Genomic DNA, 20,129 nt, shown 5'->3' on the forward strand with positions numbered 1-20,129 from the left:
GGCTGAGAGACCGAATTGCATGCTTTAATATGAAATGAATGCAGATATGAACATATGAAGCCAACAATTCTATCATAGATAGTCAAGAACGTCGGGGACCGGGAATCGAGGCACGTTTCGTCACTTGGAGTACGAAACGCTCCTCGTTTCCCGTGCTTGGACTAAACCCTATTCCAAGCACCATGCAAATGGAATGGCATGCACAATGCGACTAACATGCAACCTAGCATATGCAATGCTCTATACTAAAATGGCATACATAATGTGCATGATATAACATGGCATACACAATGCTCTAAGATGCAACCTAGCATACGCAATGCACGATGGACTTACACCAACATGAATGGACCTCAGCCACACTCACATCAGTGGCCATTAGATGAAAATGAAACAACCGAAATGCGTGCACACATGCACGAATCCCGAGGACCGAACCTGAGGCATCAAATGCCACTCTACCAAAGCATGGCAAGGGATGAAAGATGGCATACAAACATGTAATTTTCAGCACTGAAACATGATGCTAAATGATCCCGAAACATGGAAATATGGCACCCGATGCATGAAATAAGCCCTGAAACTCAAAGTTAGGCACATCTATTGAATTGTAACTATGCAAAGCAAGCATTATTTAGCCATGAAGTATAAAGACAGAGCCAAGGCAGTCCCAAAACATGCACACTTCTAGTTTAGAGCATAGCCAAAAAGTGCTAACATGATGGACTAAAATAGCATGCAAATTTGGCTAGTAAGCATGGTTTACATGGCATGTATATGAAGCATATGAGAACTCATCAAACCAGCCAAAAACAGTGAATAAAACATGTCAAAATATGCCTAAATAATCACTGAAATGCAACCAATGCATGCAAAAATGATGAGTTCCTTTAGAGGGCCATACAAGGGGTTATTAAGCACATACAACAAGAACACTTAGCATGGCAAAAACAACTCTATAATGGATTATGACAGCCCTAAAACCTATCAGATAGGCCCTGAAATCAGTCTCGGAAACATGCAAATAAAGGCCCCTTTGAAAGGCCTTGAATGGGGTTGCTCTATACATGCATCATAGACATAAAATATGGAAAAATTGGCTCTTGAAAGAGCTTAGGTAGACCTTAAAACCCTCAGAATGAGGCCTGAAACATGACTTCAATGCATGAAAAATAGGGTCCCTTTGAAAGGCCAACAATGCCAGTAAAGAGAATGAGGGGTGAGACGGTCACCACTCTATGATTTTGGAGCTCAAAGACACATCAAGGCCACTGAAAATCTGCTGGATTTCAGTGCCTAAAAGGCCAAATCAAGGCCAATGCAAGTGCTCACATGCATAGCTCAAAACATGAGGAAATAGGACATGAAAGGGGGTAGATGACCCCAAACAGAAAAAGTATCTTAACCAAACATGTTTATAAGCTCAAAAGGAAACTTTTTCTAGTTTATGACAAATCTCGAAAATGCTCACAAGTAAGGCCAAGATATGATGCAAAATAAGCCTACAAAGAGGGATAAAGCATACAAGGGTGTAGGAGGCCTCAAGAAGAGAAGTGTCCTTAATCAATATTCAAGAGGATCTCAAAATATGACACTTTCTAGTTTATGACAAAGTCCAGAAATACTTGAAAGTAAGGCTAATCAATGGAGCAAAAAAAAGCAAGTTTAAGGGAAATAGGCACTTACCCTTGAAGAGCAGCAAAGTTGGAGCTTGTGGACCAAGTTGGTGAACCTTCAACCCTTCAAAGTCAGTCCCAAAGTGCTCGAATGGATGATGGGGGTGTGGTGCTAGGGGTTGTAGTGCAAAAAGGCTAAGAAAACTAGGGTTTTGGAGCTTGGAATAGTGACTATGGAGGATGGAGGATATATATCTTCACAAAAAATGCTCAAACCCTCAACATGAAGCCAAGCCTCTCCTTTATAGAGGAGAGGCTCCAAAATATCTCCAAGAGACCCCAAGTATCCTCCATACACGTGTATGGATGATGCACCAAATGGTCTCCAGCTGGCACAGCTAGATTACACTCAGAGAGAGCAAAAGCAAGAAGCAGGTCGGTCAGTTCAAGTGGCTGGCCGGCCGGCCACTCCCCCTGGTCGGCCGACCAGGGGTCAAAAAAGGTCAACAACAATTTTTGGCTGGCCACCCCAAAAAGGTGGCCTCCCAGATGAGTGCAACACAGCTGTGTAATGAAAAACCAGAAAATGTGAATCAGGAGAGAGAAAAGCTAGCTTTTAAGAAAGGTTTAAAAGGGTCAAGATGAATTTCTGGCCGGCCTACTCTTATTGGTGGCCTCCCAGATGAGCACAACACAATGGTGGTATGAAAAGCCAGAAAATGTGCTTAAAAGTGGGAAAAACCAGCTTTCGGTCAGAAAAATCGGCTTTTAGAGAGAGAAAATGAGAAAACTAGTTTTTCAGGGGAAAAGGTGGCCTACCACCATCCTACCACCTTCCTAACAATGAAAACAGGGTCCCTACCAAAAATGGACCAAGACGGATGCGAAACGAAGGTTCGGAGGCCAAAACGCTCGGTTTGGGGCCCCGAAAACAGGCTGTTAGGCACTGGAAGTGGTGTGTGACCACGAAGGTGGTCTCCCGGGCCACAGTGTCCCTCTAAAGGGAGGAAATAAGATGTGTGCCAAAAACCGAAGCAATCGGAGGTAGTTAAGCAGTCCCGAACCGAGGCACACGGCCGACAGCTCTAAAAACCGGAAACCGGGCTCCAAATGGAAAAAATGGCCTACGACCACGAAACGTAGCCTACGGCCACTGAGAGATGATCTACGAGACCTCTCCCTCCCTTCAGGAAGAGAAAACAGAGAAAACAGGACCTGGTTCGCAAACCGAGGCAAAGCACAAAAGAGCCCCGAAGTCCGGAGACAAGGCTCGCAGCCGAGACTCTGAAACCTCAGAACGAGCACAATATGCAACATCACCGAGCGCTCAACTGGTGACGTCTGATTCTTAAGGTCGGTCAAAAATGGGGTGTCTACAGGTGGCTAAAGAGATTGAACGAATGCAATCAGCTTTCCATTGGGGCGGATCAGACCTCAGACGAAAAGTGCATATGGTCCGATGGGAGGTGCTTGTTAAGAGTAAGAAATTAGGTGGTTTAGGCTTATGGAGGATTATAACGCTGAATCAATGTCTCTTGTTAAAATGGTGGTGGAGGTTTAGAGCTAAGAATCACACTCTTTGGAAGGCAGTGATATGTACAAATTATACGGCAATGGATGGAAGATGGGTATTAGAATTAATGGGCAGACGATCTAAGATCTAGTCTGGTATAATCAATGTTGTAGTGTCCGTTCCAGAGTTGCAAAATTTTTATATTAATAACTCACAGATTGTTTTGGGGGATGGGAGAAGAGTTCAATTCTGGAGAGACAAGTGGGTTGGTAATGTATGCTTAATAATTGAATTCCCAAGGCTTTTTTCTTTATCTAATGACAAAAATGGAATGGTAAGTGAGTTTTTCGCGAGAAGGGTAGATGATGGTGGATGAAATCTTGGGTTTAGAAGATCTTTGCTGGTATGGGAGGAGGATGAAGCTCTCAAATTATTCAATTTGCTTAGCAATGCACTACCAATATGTCATAACAGAACTGATAAGCTAAAATGGAGTGCTGACCCATCTGAGCTGTCTACTATTGCATCAGTATATAAATGGTGTGAATCACTTATGGGGCTTGTAGTGCCAATGGCTGAATTAATTTGAAACAATTTTGCTCCTCCCAAATTGTAATTTTTGGGGTGGTTGGTTGGCTTGGCTTGGTAAGGTTAAAACTTCCAGCTTTCTCCATAGAATTGGAATCTTAACTAAGAGTGCTAATCTTGCTTGTGTTTTCTGCCATGATAAGGTTGAAACAGTGGAATATCTATTACTTTTATGTCCTTTTATTTGGTTGTTGTGGTTTAGTATAGTAAGATGGTGGGACTTGCAATAGGTCTTACCAGGTTCTGTGATGTTGCAATGGTGGTCTGGTTGGAGAATGAAGAAGCTAGAGAAGAAAATCTAGATGGTTCTCCCTTTGGCTACTCTCTGGTCCACTTAGCAGCATAGAAATGCTTGTGTATTTTCTGGTTCTCAGGCAAATTTGGCAGATTTGTGTGAACTAGTGAAGGTCAGATTAGCTATGTGGCTCAAAGCATCGCCAATTCAGCTGGAGTTTTCTATAAATGATTTGGTATTTAATTTCCAGAAAGTGAGGTATTGCATTAGAAATGGAGGTTGAACGAAAGTTGTTGGTGGTTGAGTCTGCTATCAGGTATGCTCCGCTACTTTTGAGTCTACTGTGAGGTATGCTGTTGCTTTGTGGTGTTGCTACTGCTTTTGGTCCAGATTCTGTATGGAAGCAGTTAGCTACAAGTTTTGGTGGTTGATAAACAGGCTTAGTAGCTTAACTGATTTGCTGGCTGTAGGAGGTGCCCTGTTTGACTGATTTGCTGGTTATTGGTCTGATATGCTAAGTTATGGATAACTCTTGTTGTGCTTTTGTTGTTGAGGTGTTATCTTCGGTCTCTTGAGTCAAATTTGCCTCAGGTTTGGTGGTAGAGTGTGCATTAGCATTAGGTTGCTGAGGTTAGTGTCTAATTTGGGTCTGGATGGCTTTGTCTAGTTGCTGAGGCCAGTGACTGATCTGGGCTACTGATTCTGCTAATTCTGTGCTAATTCTGCTACTGAGGTATTATTGAGGATTAGAAGTTATTCAAGTTCTAAGTTTGCATTGGTGGAGGTCTGTTGGGCTTATGAGCTATGTTACATGGACTCGTCACTTTGGGGCGAAGTACCCGTGTCGACACGACACGACACGGGTGCGGGTGTGAGATCTGTGTCGGATTCACCTCATCTCTCTCGGACACGGCATTTTACAGACAGCAAAGAAATGGAAGAGAAGAAAGGAAGAAAACCTGGTCACTGGTCACTGTTGGCTTCGATCATCGATCACGATTAGGGCTCTCACTATTGATCACGATCGTCTTCGTCTAGGGCTTCGATCGTCTTCGTCTAGGGCTTCGATCACTGTCGATCTCGACCTCGAGCTCGATCGTCTTCGTCTCTCTCTTCGTTTCTGCTTCTCTCTCCCTCTTCGTCTCGTCTCTGCTACTCTCTCTCTCTCTCGTCTCTCAATCTGTTCTGTCTCTTCGCCTCTGATTTAATGATCATATATAGTGATCATATATAATATATATAATATAATTTATATAATTTATCATATATATAATTTATATAATTTATCATATATAATAATAATTTTTATAAATTATTATTCAAGTATTACATTTACATTAATATATAATATATATAGTATAAATTACATTAATATAATAATATGTAATATTATTCATCTAAAAAAAATTATATAATACAATAGATATTATATAAATTATATAGATATTATATAATAATTATTGTATAACATATAAGATATTTATAAGATAATATATACTTATATATATTAATAAAAATAAATAAACACATATATGTAAAATAATTATTTGTTATTTATATAATATAACTCATCTTAATAACTATATTTAAAATATATATATATATATATATATTTAACGTATCCCCGTACCCGTATTCAAATTTGGATACATATCCACGTATCTTTAATTTTTAATTTTGAAGTATCCGACCCCTAGATACGCACCCACACCCGATCCTCGTACCCGCGTCCGTGTAACTTAGCTTATGAGGAGGTCTGCTATACTAATTCTACTTCTACTGCCTTTTGCTTCTTGGCTGCTTAGGTTGTGGTCTGTTGGTCTACTAAGCTGTGCTATTGGTTTGTTATGTTGGTCTACTTTGTTCTGTTTGATTAGTTGGCTTTTATTTTGGTCTGTTCTGTGATCTGTCGTTGGTGTGCTTGCTTTGGTTACTCAGCAGTTAGTGTTTGGTCTGTTTTCTCATTAGCTCCTCACCAACTCTGGGGTGCTAGCAAATGATAGGATGGACTTTTTGGTGTCAACCTAGTTGGGATGATTTAGCTCATTGTGATACTTTTGCACGTCTCTTTTCTTTTTGATGTATTTTGTTTTGTACGTTGTACTAGATTCTTACATCAATAAAGCTTCTCTTTTGCCGAAAAAAATAAAATAAAATAAAAACTACAGAGACAATATTACTTGAATGCTCCGATGCCATATTCTTTTCTTTCTTTTTTTTTTAAATATTTATATTACATATAGTTTTCTATCTTAATAGCATATTTAACAAATTAAATTATAAATTATCTAAATGCCCTAAATTATTAACATAAAATTACAATAATCTAATTTTTTATTTTTACTCAACTTCTTGGTTAATAAAATTTTAAATTAACCACACAAACATATTTGTATGTATATATATTTAACAAATTAAATCATAATTAAGCTAAATACCTTAATTTATTACCATAAAATTAGCTCAATCTAATTTTAATTTTTAACTCAATTTCTCATTTAATAAGATTATAAATTAAAGGGTAAAATACAAATAAAATATCTGAGATTTGCTTAAAATTCGATTTGTCCCCTATAGTTCTAGAAATTACATCCTGCCTCTTAAAATTTCTAATTTCATATTTTTTTTTATGAATAAATCATCAAGTCAATTAATAATTTTTTATGATATAAGAAATTTATTTCAATTAATTCAAGTAATTTTATCATTGTATAGAAAAATTGTTAAGAAATTTATTTTTATAAAAAATTCTAACAGGGGGACATTTGTAATTTTTTTTAAATCACATGAAATAATCCATATTTTAAGCAAACTTAATTTTCCCTAAATTGAACATATACATGAGACTAATTTGATATTTGATATAATTTTTGAATTTAGACTTGGAATTTTTGAATTACCCACACTTAATAAGGAGTGAAACTTTTCGTTACTTTTGACGAAAAAATTAATAATAATATCTTTTTTTATTTTATTTTATAACTCAATATTTGATTAATTGCATTGACTAATTTGGTAAACTAATTTCATCGCTGATCATTTGTTGAGGTTCCAATTAAAATCAAGACAAAACCCTACAGACTGACTCCAAAAATTATTTATACCGAAGAGGTTTGGACCCTTTTACTTTAGAAAGACTATAGCCCCAAACCTAGATTATATCTTTCTATGCCTACATTTAAACTCTAGGGTGTGTTTATTTGGACAGATTAGATAATAGAGGATTAGAATCTATCAGACTGTTAGTTCTGGGATATATTATCTCCAAATTATTTGGTTAGACTGGATTTGTATCCTATGTTTGTTTAGTCATACGATTATTCTATTGAATCTTATATTTGTTTGAGATATTATGGAAAAGGATAAATGCTCAAATGACCATTTTATTATTTTCAATTATTTACTAAGTAATAGCAATATTAAACATATTTTTAATATTTTAATTATTTTTAGCTAGATTAAATAAAAATTTATTTGACATATTTTTAATATCCCAAACAAACACATTGGATAACTAAAAATAGTCTAATTTAGACATCTAATTCCATGACTAAACAAACATATGATACAAATTTAGTCTAACCAAATAGTCTCGAACAATGTATCCCAAGACTAATAGTTCAATAGATTACAATCCTCCTTATCCAGTCTGTCAAAACAAACGTACCTATAGTGTAAAATAAATTTTATCCATATTAAAAGTTTAAAACACAACCATTATTACAATAATTTTAAGAGGTAATTATTCAAAACTCTTATTTGTAAGGTTAATATTCCATTAAATTCAACTTCATGTTTTTAATTAATAAGATCTTATTTTCAAAATATTTTTATATATATGACTAGTAAACCCTTATAACAGACGGAAGGAATTAAAAAACGTCAACTTATTAAGAGCTAAAAAAAAATTATTAAATGTTTAAAAAATACACCATATGACAATGCTATCTATTAATAATATTATATTCTGTATCCCAACACAAAATTGTAAATTCCACAACTTCCATCAATCACAGCTCTTTTGAGCACCAGCTTGTGGGGAGTCTTCATTTTATTTTTATTTTTTTGTTTTATAGTTAAGTTCTTCTTAACTTTTTTGTTTGAAAAAAAAAAAAAAAAAAAAAAAAAAATCGTGAGGCCAAGGGGTTGGTTGTATGGATGCGAGTAGCAGTAGTAGGGGTATTCTGTACTTTCCGAATCTCTCTCGATGCATGTCATCTGCCTGTACCTTTAATTTCATGCTGTTAATGAAATTTTTCTTTGCTGATCAAAAAAAAAAAAACTTCCCCTAACTCAAGCTGTCAATACCAACGTATTTTTATTTCGTTGTTTCACAATTTAAAATTTTCATAACTTTTATTTCATATATATATATATATATATATATATTAATAAAATTAATATTTTTAAAGTTTCTTTTTTAATTGAGAACATTAAAAATGTTTTCTATTTTAAAACTGATTTTTTTTTTTAGAAATATTCCATATAATTGTTTAATCAACTAAAAAATTTCTCATCCATAATTGTGATATTTATCAAATTATTTATGTATATTTGTTTGCGAGAAAAATACTTTATTTGTTCAAAATTTTAAATTATGATTAGAAATTGAAAGTAATTGTAAACTGACTTATTTCTCAATTTTTTAAATTTAGAAGTTTATTGAAACTGAAAAAATTCTTAGTGTTAAGAATGATATATTTTAGATAAATTTCAAAACTACAATCTAATTTTTCAATTTTTAAATAAAATATATTTTTTTAGTTTAACTTCCCTATGTTAAATATGTTTTTTTTTATTCAATTTTGTATATAAAAAAAATCAGTTAAATTCAACCAACTCCATATATTTTATAATAAAAAAATTAAACCAAGCAAATATTATTAATTCTAAGAAATTCAAGAAGTTAAAAAAAACTCACTATTAAAAATAGTCTAAATTATAAATTTATAATAAAAAAACATATTTTTACATAATTTTATATTTAAAATTAATCTTACTTGAAAGATCTCATTGTGTTGATTCTAATAATATGAATTTCATTAAAACAAAAATATTAAAAGAAAAATATATTATAAAAATTATAAGGTTTTAAAATTTTAAAATTAAAATACATATCACATCATCATCATCATGTTTTAAAATATTATAATAATTATTTGAAAAATAATTCTGACTATTAAAAATTTAACAAAAATTAAAAGTCAAATTTTTTTTAATTAAGACTTAACAAAATATAAATCCATAAAATGAAATGTAAAAAGCTCTAATTTTAATTATTGCATAAAGTGTTATAGAGCATCTCATTCTCAACGTTACAAATCCAAAAAATTAATCCAAAAATAATAATAATAATAATAATAATATACATCCATTATGAATGTGATACACACACGACGAAAAACTAAAATTTTAATGATAGAATCACTTTTATTATCAAAATTATCATAATTATATTTTTGAAAATAGATTCAATTGGCCATTCAATTTGTGAGAATTTTAAATTTAATGGATCCATTTTAAGACCAATTTAAGTGATCAAAACCAATCATTTTTCCAAATTTATTAAATAAAATATTTATATAAAAAATTAAAATAATCAAAAAAATTATATATTTGAATCACATTAATTTTTTTAAAAAAATAAACCACAATTTAAATTTTAAAAATAACTATTTATTGTTTTAATATAAATTTAAATATATAATTATTAATACCTAATCATTTTAATTTTCTTAAATAAATATTGTATTAGAAAATAAACAATTCGAATTATCAAAATGAGGTCCAAAATAAATCTGTTAAATCCAAACATTTTCTCAAATTAAGATGGTCAATTCAAAAAAATCCAAACTCTAAGATGGTCAATTCAAAAAAATCCAAACCCTAATATTTTTAAAAATGAAATAACATTCTCTCAAATTAAGATGCTAATTCAAATGAAATTAAACACTTATGCTCCATTTTTATAATTTCTAATATTTGATACAATGAAAAAAAAAAAAATCAACGAAAAACATTTTTTATGATCAACAAAAAATAAATCTATACAGACAGAAAATATTTTTCACTTTTAAAAGGCAAAAACATTTCCCGAGCTAAAATTTTACCACATCACCACACTACCACTACTACTCTCACTTCCACCATCACACCACCATCATCACAGCCACGGTCACCATCACCATCGCTATCGTTGCCGCTGTGCTGCCCCACAACCATGCAATGATCTCCACCTCCACCTTCGTTTTATCATTATCACCACCACCATCACCACCAAACATAAAAAAAATATTTTCTCCAAAAAATATTTTATGACTAAACAAACAAAACTTAATGATAAATTACTATCTTTTGAATCAATTTTTTTTTTTTTTTTTTTTTGTCTAAAAAAAGGTAAGACATTGTTTTGTCCTAAAAATACATTAATTGTTGACGTCTCCACAATTTGGTCACTAAATAATAAAAAAAAAAAAAAATTCAAGAAGACTTTTAAAACATGAAATTAGTCTCCAAATATTTTCTAAGAATAAAATTTTAGAGATAAAAAAATTTAGTCCCTAAACTTTAATTTGTTGTAGTACACCCCCAATAATTTTAAATTTACACCACCCAAAACCAAAACTCATTTTTAGGATAAAATTCAGGATAAATTTTCATGATTCATAATTCATGACAATTTTGCAAATACTTTTAGGAAAGAAAGGCCCTAAATTCTCTAGAAAGAGTGAAATCTCATATTACGCACTTCAAGATTAAAATTAAAATAAAAATTTAAAAAACAAAAAACAAAAACAAAAAGCTTCAAGAACAGAGAACATTCAAAACAACCTTATTATGAACACAAAAACAACAAGAAAGAAGACTTAAACAAAACACATTCAAAACAAACTTATTTCAAGAAACCTTATTGTGAACACAAAAACAACAAGAAAGAAGACTTAAATAAAACACATTCAAAACAAGCTTATTTCAAGAAACCTTATTATGAACACAAAAACAACAAGAAAGAAGACTTAGATAAAACACAAACACATTCAAAACAAGCTTATTTCAAGAAGCTTGTGAACCACTGATGTGCTGCTGCCCAAACTGCTCAGCCCTGTCCTTCGTCTCCCTCGCCTTGCTCGCCAGCTTCGTCCTCGCCTGGTCCAGCTGGTCCGCACCGGGCGGGTGCTTGCCCGTCACGTACCTGTAAATCCACGACAGCACGCTGATTCCCGCCACCCCGAACCCTCCCGACGCCAAGAACCCCATGATCAAAAGACACGCCGTTATTGTGGCCGGGACCAGAACCGGACTGAAAATCACCAACAAAGGTGTGGCCAAGGCCAGTGCGATCACGTTCCCGGCCAGAGTCAAACCAGACAGAACCAGCAGGGACCCGCCAGCGGTGACGGCCGTTGCAGCCTTCACCATCTGGTGAGCCTGCGGCTGGTTCTGCTGCTGGTATCGCTGTTGGAATTGCTCGGCCATTTTTGAGAAGAAATCGGACGGTGGAAAACTGATCAGACGATAGTTGATTTGAAATTATTGAAATATATATAAATGTATTTGTGATATTGGGATTTAGATGATATGTATATATGTAGGTGGGGAAGGAAGAGAAGGGGTGGTACGTGTTGAGAAGGGTGGTGTCACGTGTTTGTTAGAGTTGTCATGCATGGGTTGCATGCAATGACGTGGCGTGGTTTTGTGACACGTAGTGTTTTGTCGGATTTTGGAGGTGTTGAGAGGAGAGAGATGGAGGTTGGTGTGGATTTATTTGAGGTGGTGATTGTGATCGTGTGTGGTGGAGAGCATGGAATTAGATGTGAAGCCGAGCTTGGAATTGATGAATCAGCAGTCATGGATCAATCATCCTGTGGTTCAAAGTAGATGCAGTTTTGTGATCAGAGTACATCACATGGTAGGAATTCGTCTGAAATGGGCCACACAAATTGTGTCAAACGCTTTTTCATAATATTGCATTTTAGGTTTAGTTTTCATTCAGTTTTAAATTTGAACTTGACTATCATATTAGAGCCAATCAGACTTCTATAAATCTTATTTTGATAATTTAAACTTTATTTTGTAAAATATTTCGTATATATTGATCAATTTAATTATTGTAACCCTTTTAATTTATTATGTTTATCTTAAAAAAAATAAAATAAATGGTATATTTTTTAAAAAGAGAAGGATTGCCTTTATGCTATTCGGGCCCATGAGGCCTACTGTGGATCCTATTTCAATTCCGACCCGTTTATTTTGTCGATCACTTTGTATATATCATTCATTCCAAAAATTAAGTCAATTTAATAATTGTAATCTTTTTAATTTATTGCGTTTGTCACTAAAAAAATTAATGATAATTGTATTTTTAAAAATAAACAATTTATTTTTTTATGACAAATTTGATAAATTAATAGATTACGATTGCCGGATCGATCAAATTTTTTGTGTAGATGATATACACAAAGTGATTAACAAAATAAACGTTTTGAATTATCGAAATGAGACTCATGATAGGTCCTACTGTATCCATAGATGATCTCACGAATCCCAATATGATAGTTGATTTCAATTTGAGAGAATCTCAATCCTTTATTTTTCGATTTTTTTTTGTGTTGGGGGGGGTTGTTCACCTAAGACACTGGATCGGTATAATTGTGTTTATTATGGGCCAGACCCAGGCATACACTCACCCGTCCCAGAAAACTAACAAGAAGGTTTCGGATTGGGCGAAGTTCTGCCCCAACCCAAAGCCAAGCCCAAACACAATTTTTGCATCGTCCAAGTTTGGGAGCAATCTTTAACTACATAAAGTTAGATTTTTAACTAATTGAAATCACCTATGGCGTTGTGTCAGAGTGGCATGTTATCCAAACTCCATAATTGTGATTATGAGGCCAAACCTTATGTGGTGGGGTGTTCGGGGGGTGATTCCATGTCCCTTTTCCTTTAGATCTAGGGTATGCCCAACTTTTTTTTGGTATAAACAAAGAACATTCAATAAAATAGTATTTCGCATTGTTCCTATTTTTAGGATAGTAAATAAGTTGAGTTGGGTTGGGTTGAGTTAGATAATAAATTGTTAAAAGTTTGTTTCAAAGCTTAACAAGTTTTGAAATATATTCAATGGCTACTAATATGGCCATCAACTCCATCATCAAAAGATGAGAGTTACAAAGGTCTAAACCTCTCATGTGCTTAATATATATAAATAAATATGTATATAATGATGGTTGAATAAACCAATTAGATGGGTCACAAAATGGTTATTAATGTTGGGTCACAACCCAATCCAAGCCCAATTCGCAAACACATGCACAAGCTAAGCCCAACACAACATAACTTAGCCCAAACTCAAGATTAAATCCAAGTCCAAGTCCAAGACCAAACCCAACAAATGCACAAGTACAAGCCTAACCCAGTCCAAACTAAGATTAAGTCCAAATCTAAACACAACTTTATTGATGCCCACTTTATGAGACAATTCTCATTCACAACTCAATAGTTTCGGCTCATTATTTTTATATAACAATCTTCTCACTTAAGAGAATACAAAACTACTCAGACCCACCTCAATCAACAGTTGGGTCTCACTTTAATTTCGAATTAAAGCTGTCGAAAAATCATTATTTTTCAACATTCACTACAAGAAAAAACACTTTTAGCGACCACCTATTTTTTTTTGTCGCAAATAGTCCACTTTCTGCGACTAAAATTTAACTTTTGGCGACCACAATTTTTTGGTCGCGGAAAATCACCTTTTGGCGACCAAAAAAAAAGTTGGTAGCGAAAAGTATACCTATTGGCAACCAAAGGCTTTTTTGGTCGCGGAAGATCACCTTTTGGCGACCAAAAAAAAAGTTGGTCGCAGAAAGTATACCCTTTGGCGACCAAAAAAAAAAGTTAGCCGCGGAAAGTATACTATTGGCGACCAAAGGTTTTTTTGGTCGCGGAAGATTACCCTTTGGCGACAAAAAAAAAAAGTTGGTCGCGGAAAGTATACTATTGGCGATCAAAGGCTTTTTTGGTTGCAGAAGATCACCTTTTGACGATCAAAAAAAAAAGTTGGTCGCGGAAAGTATACTATTGGTGACCAAAGGCTTTTTTGGTCGCAAAAGATTACCCTTTGGCGACCAAAAAAAAGTTGGCCGTGGAAAGTTATGGCGGGATAAATTTTTTAAAAAATGATACTACTGTAATTACATGCTATTTTTCTGTTTAGGCATTAAAAGTTTTATAAAATAATAAATAACCCAATTTTTATAAGTAATATATATTTTTTGTCAAATATGAACAAGAAGCATGTTATTGGTAGAGTGGATTGGGTGCATGGTAACTCCTTGGTCAGGAGTTTAAGTTTCAGGTAGCACAAAAGAATTATTTTTTTTGGGTCAAGGCGCTAACTTTTGGCGACCAACTTATCTTTGGTCGCTAAAAGTTTACTTTTGCTAATATGAATTGGACTTTCCGCGACCAAAAAAGTTGGTCGCGAATAGTCACTTTTAGTGACCAAAGGCTTTTTTGATCGCAGAAAACTATCTGTGACGAGACTTTAGCGACCAACTCGCGACCAACATATTTTGGCCGCGAAAAGGTTTTAACGACCAAATATGGTACTTTTCGCGACCAAAATATTGGTCACGAAAAGTGTTTTTTCTTGAAGTGATTTGGTTCATTGACAATGACGATTAGTGTTGCATCTATTGGCTTCCTACCAACCAACCAAATGTTGAAAAATCCTCCCCTTACATAGATATCTAGCCTTATCCCATCCTACTTATATTATGTTTCTTCCTTTTCTATTTGTTGTTTTTCACTATTTTTAATACAATCTTTCTTGGAAAAAATTGTGGGAATTTGGGTTTGATCAATTATTTGTTAGAATGACATGTTGAAAAAAATCAATTCATTTTTTCAAAATATAACTTAATACATATATTACAATTAGAAGAAAAAAAAAAAAAAAATTCATAACCTCCTTGAAGTTTTGCACAATATGCACTATGAATTTTTATTATTATTTTGCTTATATACTATTTGTTTTGTAGGGACCCTAACCTTCCCATAGTTTTGCTGATGTAATATTTGCAAATATGAGATGTTTTTATCGGTAACACTCACAGTTATTGCTGAACGGGAAAAATAACAAGCTACAAGTAGTGCGCAATAGAAAAACATCAGTAATTAGTGATCAAATATTAAAGATCCTTTTAGATTAATGTAAATTTCAAATTAAGTAATTTGAGATTACTTGAACTATAGGCATAGACTATCATGCGAAGCACGGCGCTTATGTGTGAGACACATTCACTAAATTCCCAAGATAGACCGCACATGAGTTGAAGAATTGGAAGTTTTAGAAAAATGGCATTAGTAACATTCACTATAGTGATGGTAACATGTTGAGCTAGGACTGGGTTAGTGCTGTCTCTATAGGGCATGTTTGATTGGAAGGATTAAAGCATGGGATTGGGATTATTAATCCGTGGGCCCAATTATCCTATGTTTGTTTTGACATTTTGGTTTAGGATTATTAATCCAATGGATAATTAATCCAACAAATTTGTAGGATTATTAATAATGGGGTAGGGGTGGGATAGTTAATACCACACTAATTTGATAGGATTATTAATACCTCACTATTAGTGTTGTGAATCAAACATGGCCATAAGGTATAGTACCGTGTTATGAGTTTGTAAGGGTGTGTCTCAAATTTAATTTAATAGTATAAACCATTCATATTGTAAGATTTTAGATTATTTATGAAAAAATTAAACTAATTAGTATTTATAACTCACAATAAAAAAGTGTGCCTCGAATTTAATTTAATAATTTAAACTGTTCATAATGTAAGATTTCAGATTATCTATAAAAAAAAATTTAAATTAATTAAATGTCATACCTCAATAAAATCACGTTTCCATTGAGACTAGAGCGTAACTTGGGAGTGAATTTTTAAAACAGTGGGTCTATGTAGGAAGAAAATACAATCAGAAAATTATTTAAAATTTACAATCAAAGCATCATGTTCATTCATGAATATATCCCATTTAAATAAATAACAATGATTCAGAGTATTAATTTTGATGTTTTAACGGAGGAAAAATGTTAGAGATCTCAAACAATCTATTAAATATTTTACCAAACTTCTTACATGGATGTGGGATCTATACAAACCCACATGTGTGTGGGTCCTACACCTATGTAAAAGGTTTGGTAAAACATTTGATAGATTAGTTGGAGTCTCTAACATTACTCTTAATAGACCACTAATGACATGACAAGAGTTTTGGGTGTGTATCATGAAAATAGACCACTAATGACATACCCAAGCCCCTTTTGGGTGTGTATCATGAAAATTATACAATAGTTTTCGTGATCATATCCTCTAAACAATTATCATTTATTATTTCTTCTCATATTTTTTAATTATCTAATATAAATAATTAATATTTCACTTTCTCTACCATTCACACTATCATAGAGCACACGAGACCATACTCTCAAACTACCGAATAATCACCCGTGTATCATATGATTTATTCAAAAGTTTTTGGTTGTACTTTATATAGTGTTTGGTTATTACTAATTTTTTTTTATTATTTATAATTGAAAATGATCTAATTATATCATTTGTGATAATCAACTCTACGAATATCATATTTAGATTTAACATTCTAGATAATTTTCTGATTATACGTTTTGAATTTTAGAAACGAGAAATGTTAGGGATACTAATCACTCTGTTTGGTTTAAATTTTCAGAATTTACTTTGTAGAAAATTTTAATTTTTTGTTTTCTGTATTTTTTTGTTTTCACTAAATTTTTTTAATGTTTTAAGTAATTTTTTTTAATTTTTAGACACACCTAACATAAATACACTTAAAAAAATATAATATTTGTGAAACAAAAACCTTTAAAAAAAACACTAAATACCAAAAATAAAATTCAAAAATTCAGTGCATTTTTAGTATTTTTGTATATTTATTAATTTTTTAAAATATTTTAGTATTTAGATATATCTAAGTAAGGTGCATCTAACAAAGTAATAAAATTGATTGAAATTTTAAAAATATTCATTAAAAACAAAAAAAAAAAACATGAAAAACAAAAAAAAACTAAATTTCTAGAAAACTATAACCAAACACAGTAAATATTTTTATTAACAATTTTACTAATACACTCATGAAACTTATGTGTCTCACTGATAATTGATCCCACCAAAATTTATGAGTGTGTTAGTAAGATTGTTAATAAAAGTGGTAGTATCTCTAGCATTGTTTTTTTTTTTAATTTAAAATAAATAAAAAATTTATTTTTATTAAATTTTAAAATAATTTAATCAAATTTTTTTTTAGATCCATTTAATCTAAATATAAAATTTGTGAAAAAAATTTAATTTTTTTTAATATTTATCGAATTCTTTTTTAAAAAATATTTTACTTTTTTTCTAAGTATATTTAGATTGATTGCATTAAAAAATTGATTACAATACATATTTAAAAAAAAATCACCAAAAATGACAAAACACAAAGAAGAGAAATTGAATTGACCGAAAAACTTGATGAATTGACTTTGACCCAACAAAATATTTTTAATTTTTTTTAGTGTGTGGAAATTTTATGTATGTGTGATAGACACATTCATTACAGTAAAAATTTCCAGAATAGACTGCATGAGTAGAGAAGAATTGGAAATGAGTGTCTGATGATGGATAGGAAAGTTGATGGAACCATTTCCTTTCCTTTACTTTTCTTTGTTTTTCCAATGGGTAGTGGACGGCCTCTGGTCCATTATCGGATTGGACCATCTAATTCAATTATTTATATTTTAAAATTTATTAATATTATTTTTATAAAAAGTTAAATTATCAAATTATGTCCTCAATAAATTTTAAAATGTGTACTGTTCAAATTATCGAAATATAATTCAAAAATAAATTTCATAAGCCGAATTAGATGATCCAATCTAATAATAGACCGGAGATGGTCCCCATTAGGAAAACAAAGAAAAGGAAAGGAAAGGAAAGGAAATGGTTCCGTCCATTGAGTCCAGATCCTCTCATTGTCTCTCTATTTGTAATGGTGAAATGCATCTTAAGATGGTCCAACAGTCCAAATCTACCGATTTAAAATAATAAAAAAAATTTAAAATAATTTTGTTTTTTTATAAAAAAAAATAGTCAAATCTAAACCGTTTGATCATTTTAGAGTGCATCTCCACCATTACAAATAGAGAAACAGGAAGAAAGTACAAGTAGAGGATCCTAATTCCTACCGACTTTCCTACAGCCATCATCACACACCCCATAAATTTCCAATTCTTCTCTACTCATGCGGTCTATCCTGGGAACTTTTAGTGTAGTGAATGTGTTTATCACACATATATAAAATTTCCACGCACTAAAAAATTTTTAAAAATTTTGTTGGGTCAATTCATCAAGTTGTTCGGTCAATTCAATTTCTCTTCTCTGTGTTTTGTTATTTTTGGTGATTTTGTTTATATATATTCTAATCAATTTTTTTAATGCACTCAATCTAAATATACTTACAAAAAAGTAAAATATTTTTAGAAAGAGAATTCAATAAATATTAAAAAAAAATTAATTTTTTGTTCACAAATTTTATATCTAGATTAAATGGATCTAAAAAAAAATAATTAAATTATTTTAAAATTTTAATAAAAATAATATATATATATATATTTTTTAAAATTCAAAACAACAATGCTAGAGATAATACTTTTATTAACAATCTTACTAACACACTTATAAATTTTAGTGGGATCAACTATCAGACACATAAGTTTTATCAATGTGTTTGATTTGAGTTTTTTGAATTCAGTTTTCTGAAAATTAAATTTTGGGTAAATTACATTTACCTCCCCTGAGGTTTCTGACAAATATAGGGACCTCCCCTGTGGTTTGAATAATTACAGTAACCTCCCCTACTTTACCTGACAATGTCAAGATTCCCCCATTCTGTCTATTTTGCACAAACGACGTTAGTATTTTATATAAAATGACCATATTACCCTTGCTTGTACCTGCAAAAAGACGAAAAACCCTTTTCTTCAAGACAAACATCACTGCCATAAAGTAAAAGACAAAAAAACCTTTTGCTTTGACCAACACAACCATAAAATAAAATAATTTAAAAATATTTATATTAAAAATGACACATTTAAAATAAAAAATAATTTTTTAAAAAATTTTTAATATTTAAAAAATATATTTAAAATATTAAAAAATACAACACATAAATGTATGAAATATAATGCACATTAAAATAAATAAAAAATATTTAAAATATAAAATATTTACCCTAAAAAAATAAGTTCGAAAAATTTCAAAACTTATAACAAAATAAATTTTTTCTTTTCAAAACTCATAACTCAAAATACAACTCCACACTCAAATCATGACTCTAAAAATAATTTTAAAAAATAAAATATATTTTTTAAATTTTTTCTTTTAAAATAGAGTTTTGGAAAAAGTTTGGTTTTGAGTTTTGAATTGAGTTTTAAATTTGTGTTTGGTTATGAGTTTTTGAAAATAATTTTTGAATTGAGTTTTGAGTACAAACATGTTCCGAAAAAATATTTTTTTTAGAAACATGTTTGGTTTTCTTTTAGAATTACAATTCCAATTAGAAATTTTCAAAAATCTTTTTAAAACTCATAGAGTCTTAACCAAATATAGAGTTTTGAAAATAGTGTAGAGTTTCGAGTTATGTGTTTGGGTATAATGTTTGAAAATAATTTTTGAATTGAGTTTTATGGTTTTGTTGGTCAATTCAAAAATTATTTGCAAAACTCATAACCAAGTACAAACTTAAAAAAATACAAACTTATGTTAACTATATTTTTTAAATATTAAAATTTTTAAATTTTTTTATTTTATTTTATTTTATAAATATATTTTTAAATATTTTAATTTTTTTATGTGTTTTGTTATGATTTGAGTGTAGAGATTTGAAAATAGTGTGGAATTTCGAGTTATGTGTTTGGGTATAATGTTTGAAAATATTTTTTGAATTGAGTTTTATGGTTGTGTTGGTCAATTCAAAAATTATTTTCAAAACTCATAACCAAACACAAACTTAAAAAAATACAAACTTATGTTAAATATATTTTTTAAATATTAATTTTAAATTTTTTTATTTTATTTTAAATATTTTATTTT

The 20,129-nt window shown here is 31.4% G+C and overlaps 1 protein-coding gene across 1 annotated transcript; it reads right to left on the reverse strand.

Annotated features, from left to right (window-relative positions):
- Nucleotides 1-11,005: 11,005 nt before the first annotated feature.
- Nucleotides 11,006-11,428, reverse strand: LOC114309999 (oleosin Cor a 13-like). Its single transcript, XM_028255880.2, has one exon. It carries the CDS (start codon nucleotides 11,426-11,428, stop codon nucleotides 11,006-11,008), a length of 423 nt encoding a protein of 140 aa, XP_028111681.1.
- Nucleotides 11,429-20,129: the final 8,701 nt, after the last annotated feature.

Source organism: Camellia sinensis, chromosome 1 (assembly GCF_055761805.1).
Source record: "Camellia sinensis isolate YWXY chromosome 1, ASM5576180v1, whole genome shotgun sequence".
In the NCBI taxonomy this organism is placed as follows: Eukaryota; Viridiplantae; Streptophyta; class Magnoliopsida; order Ericales; family Theaceae; genus Camellia; species Camellia sinensis.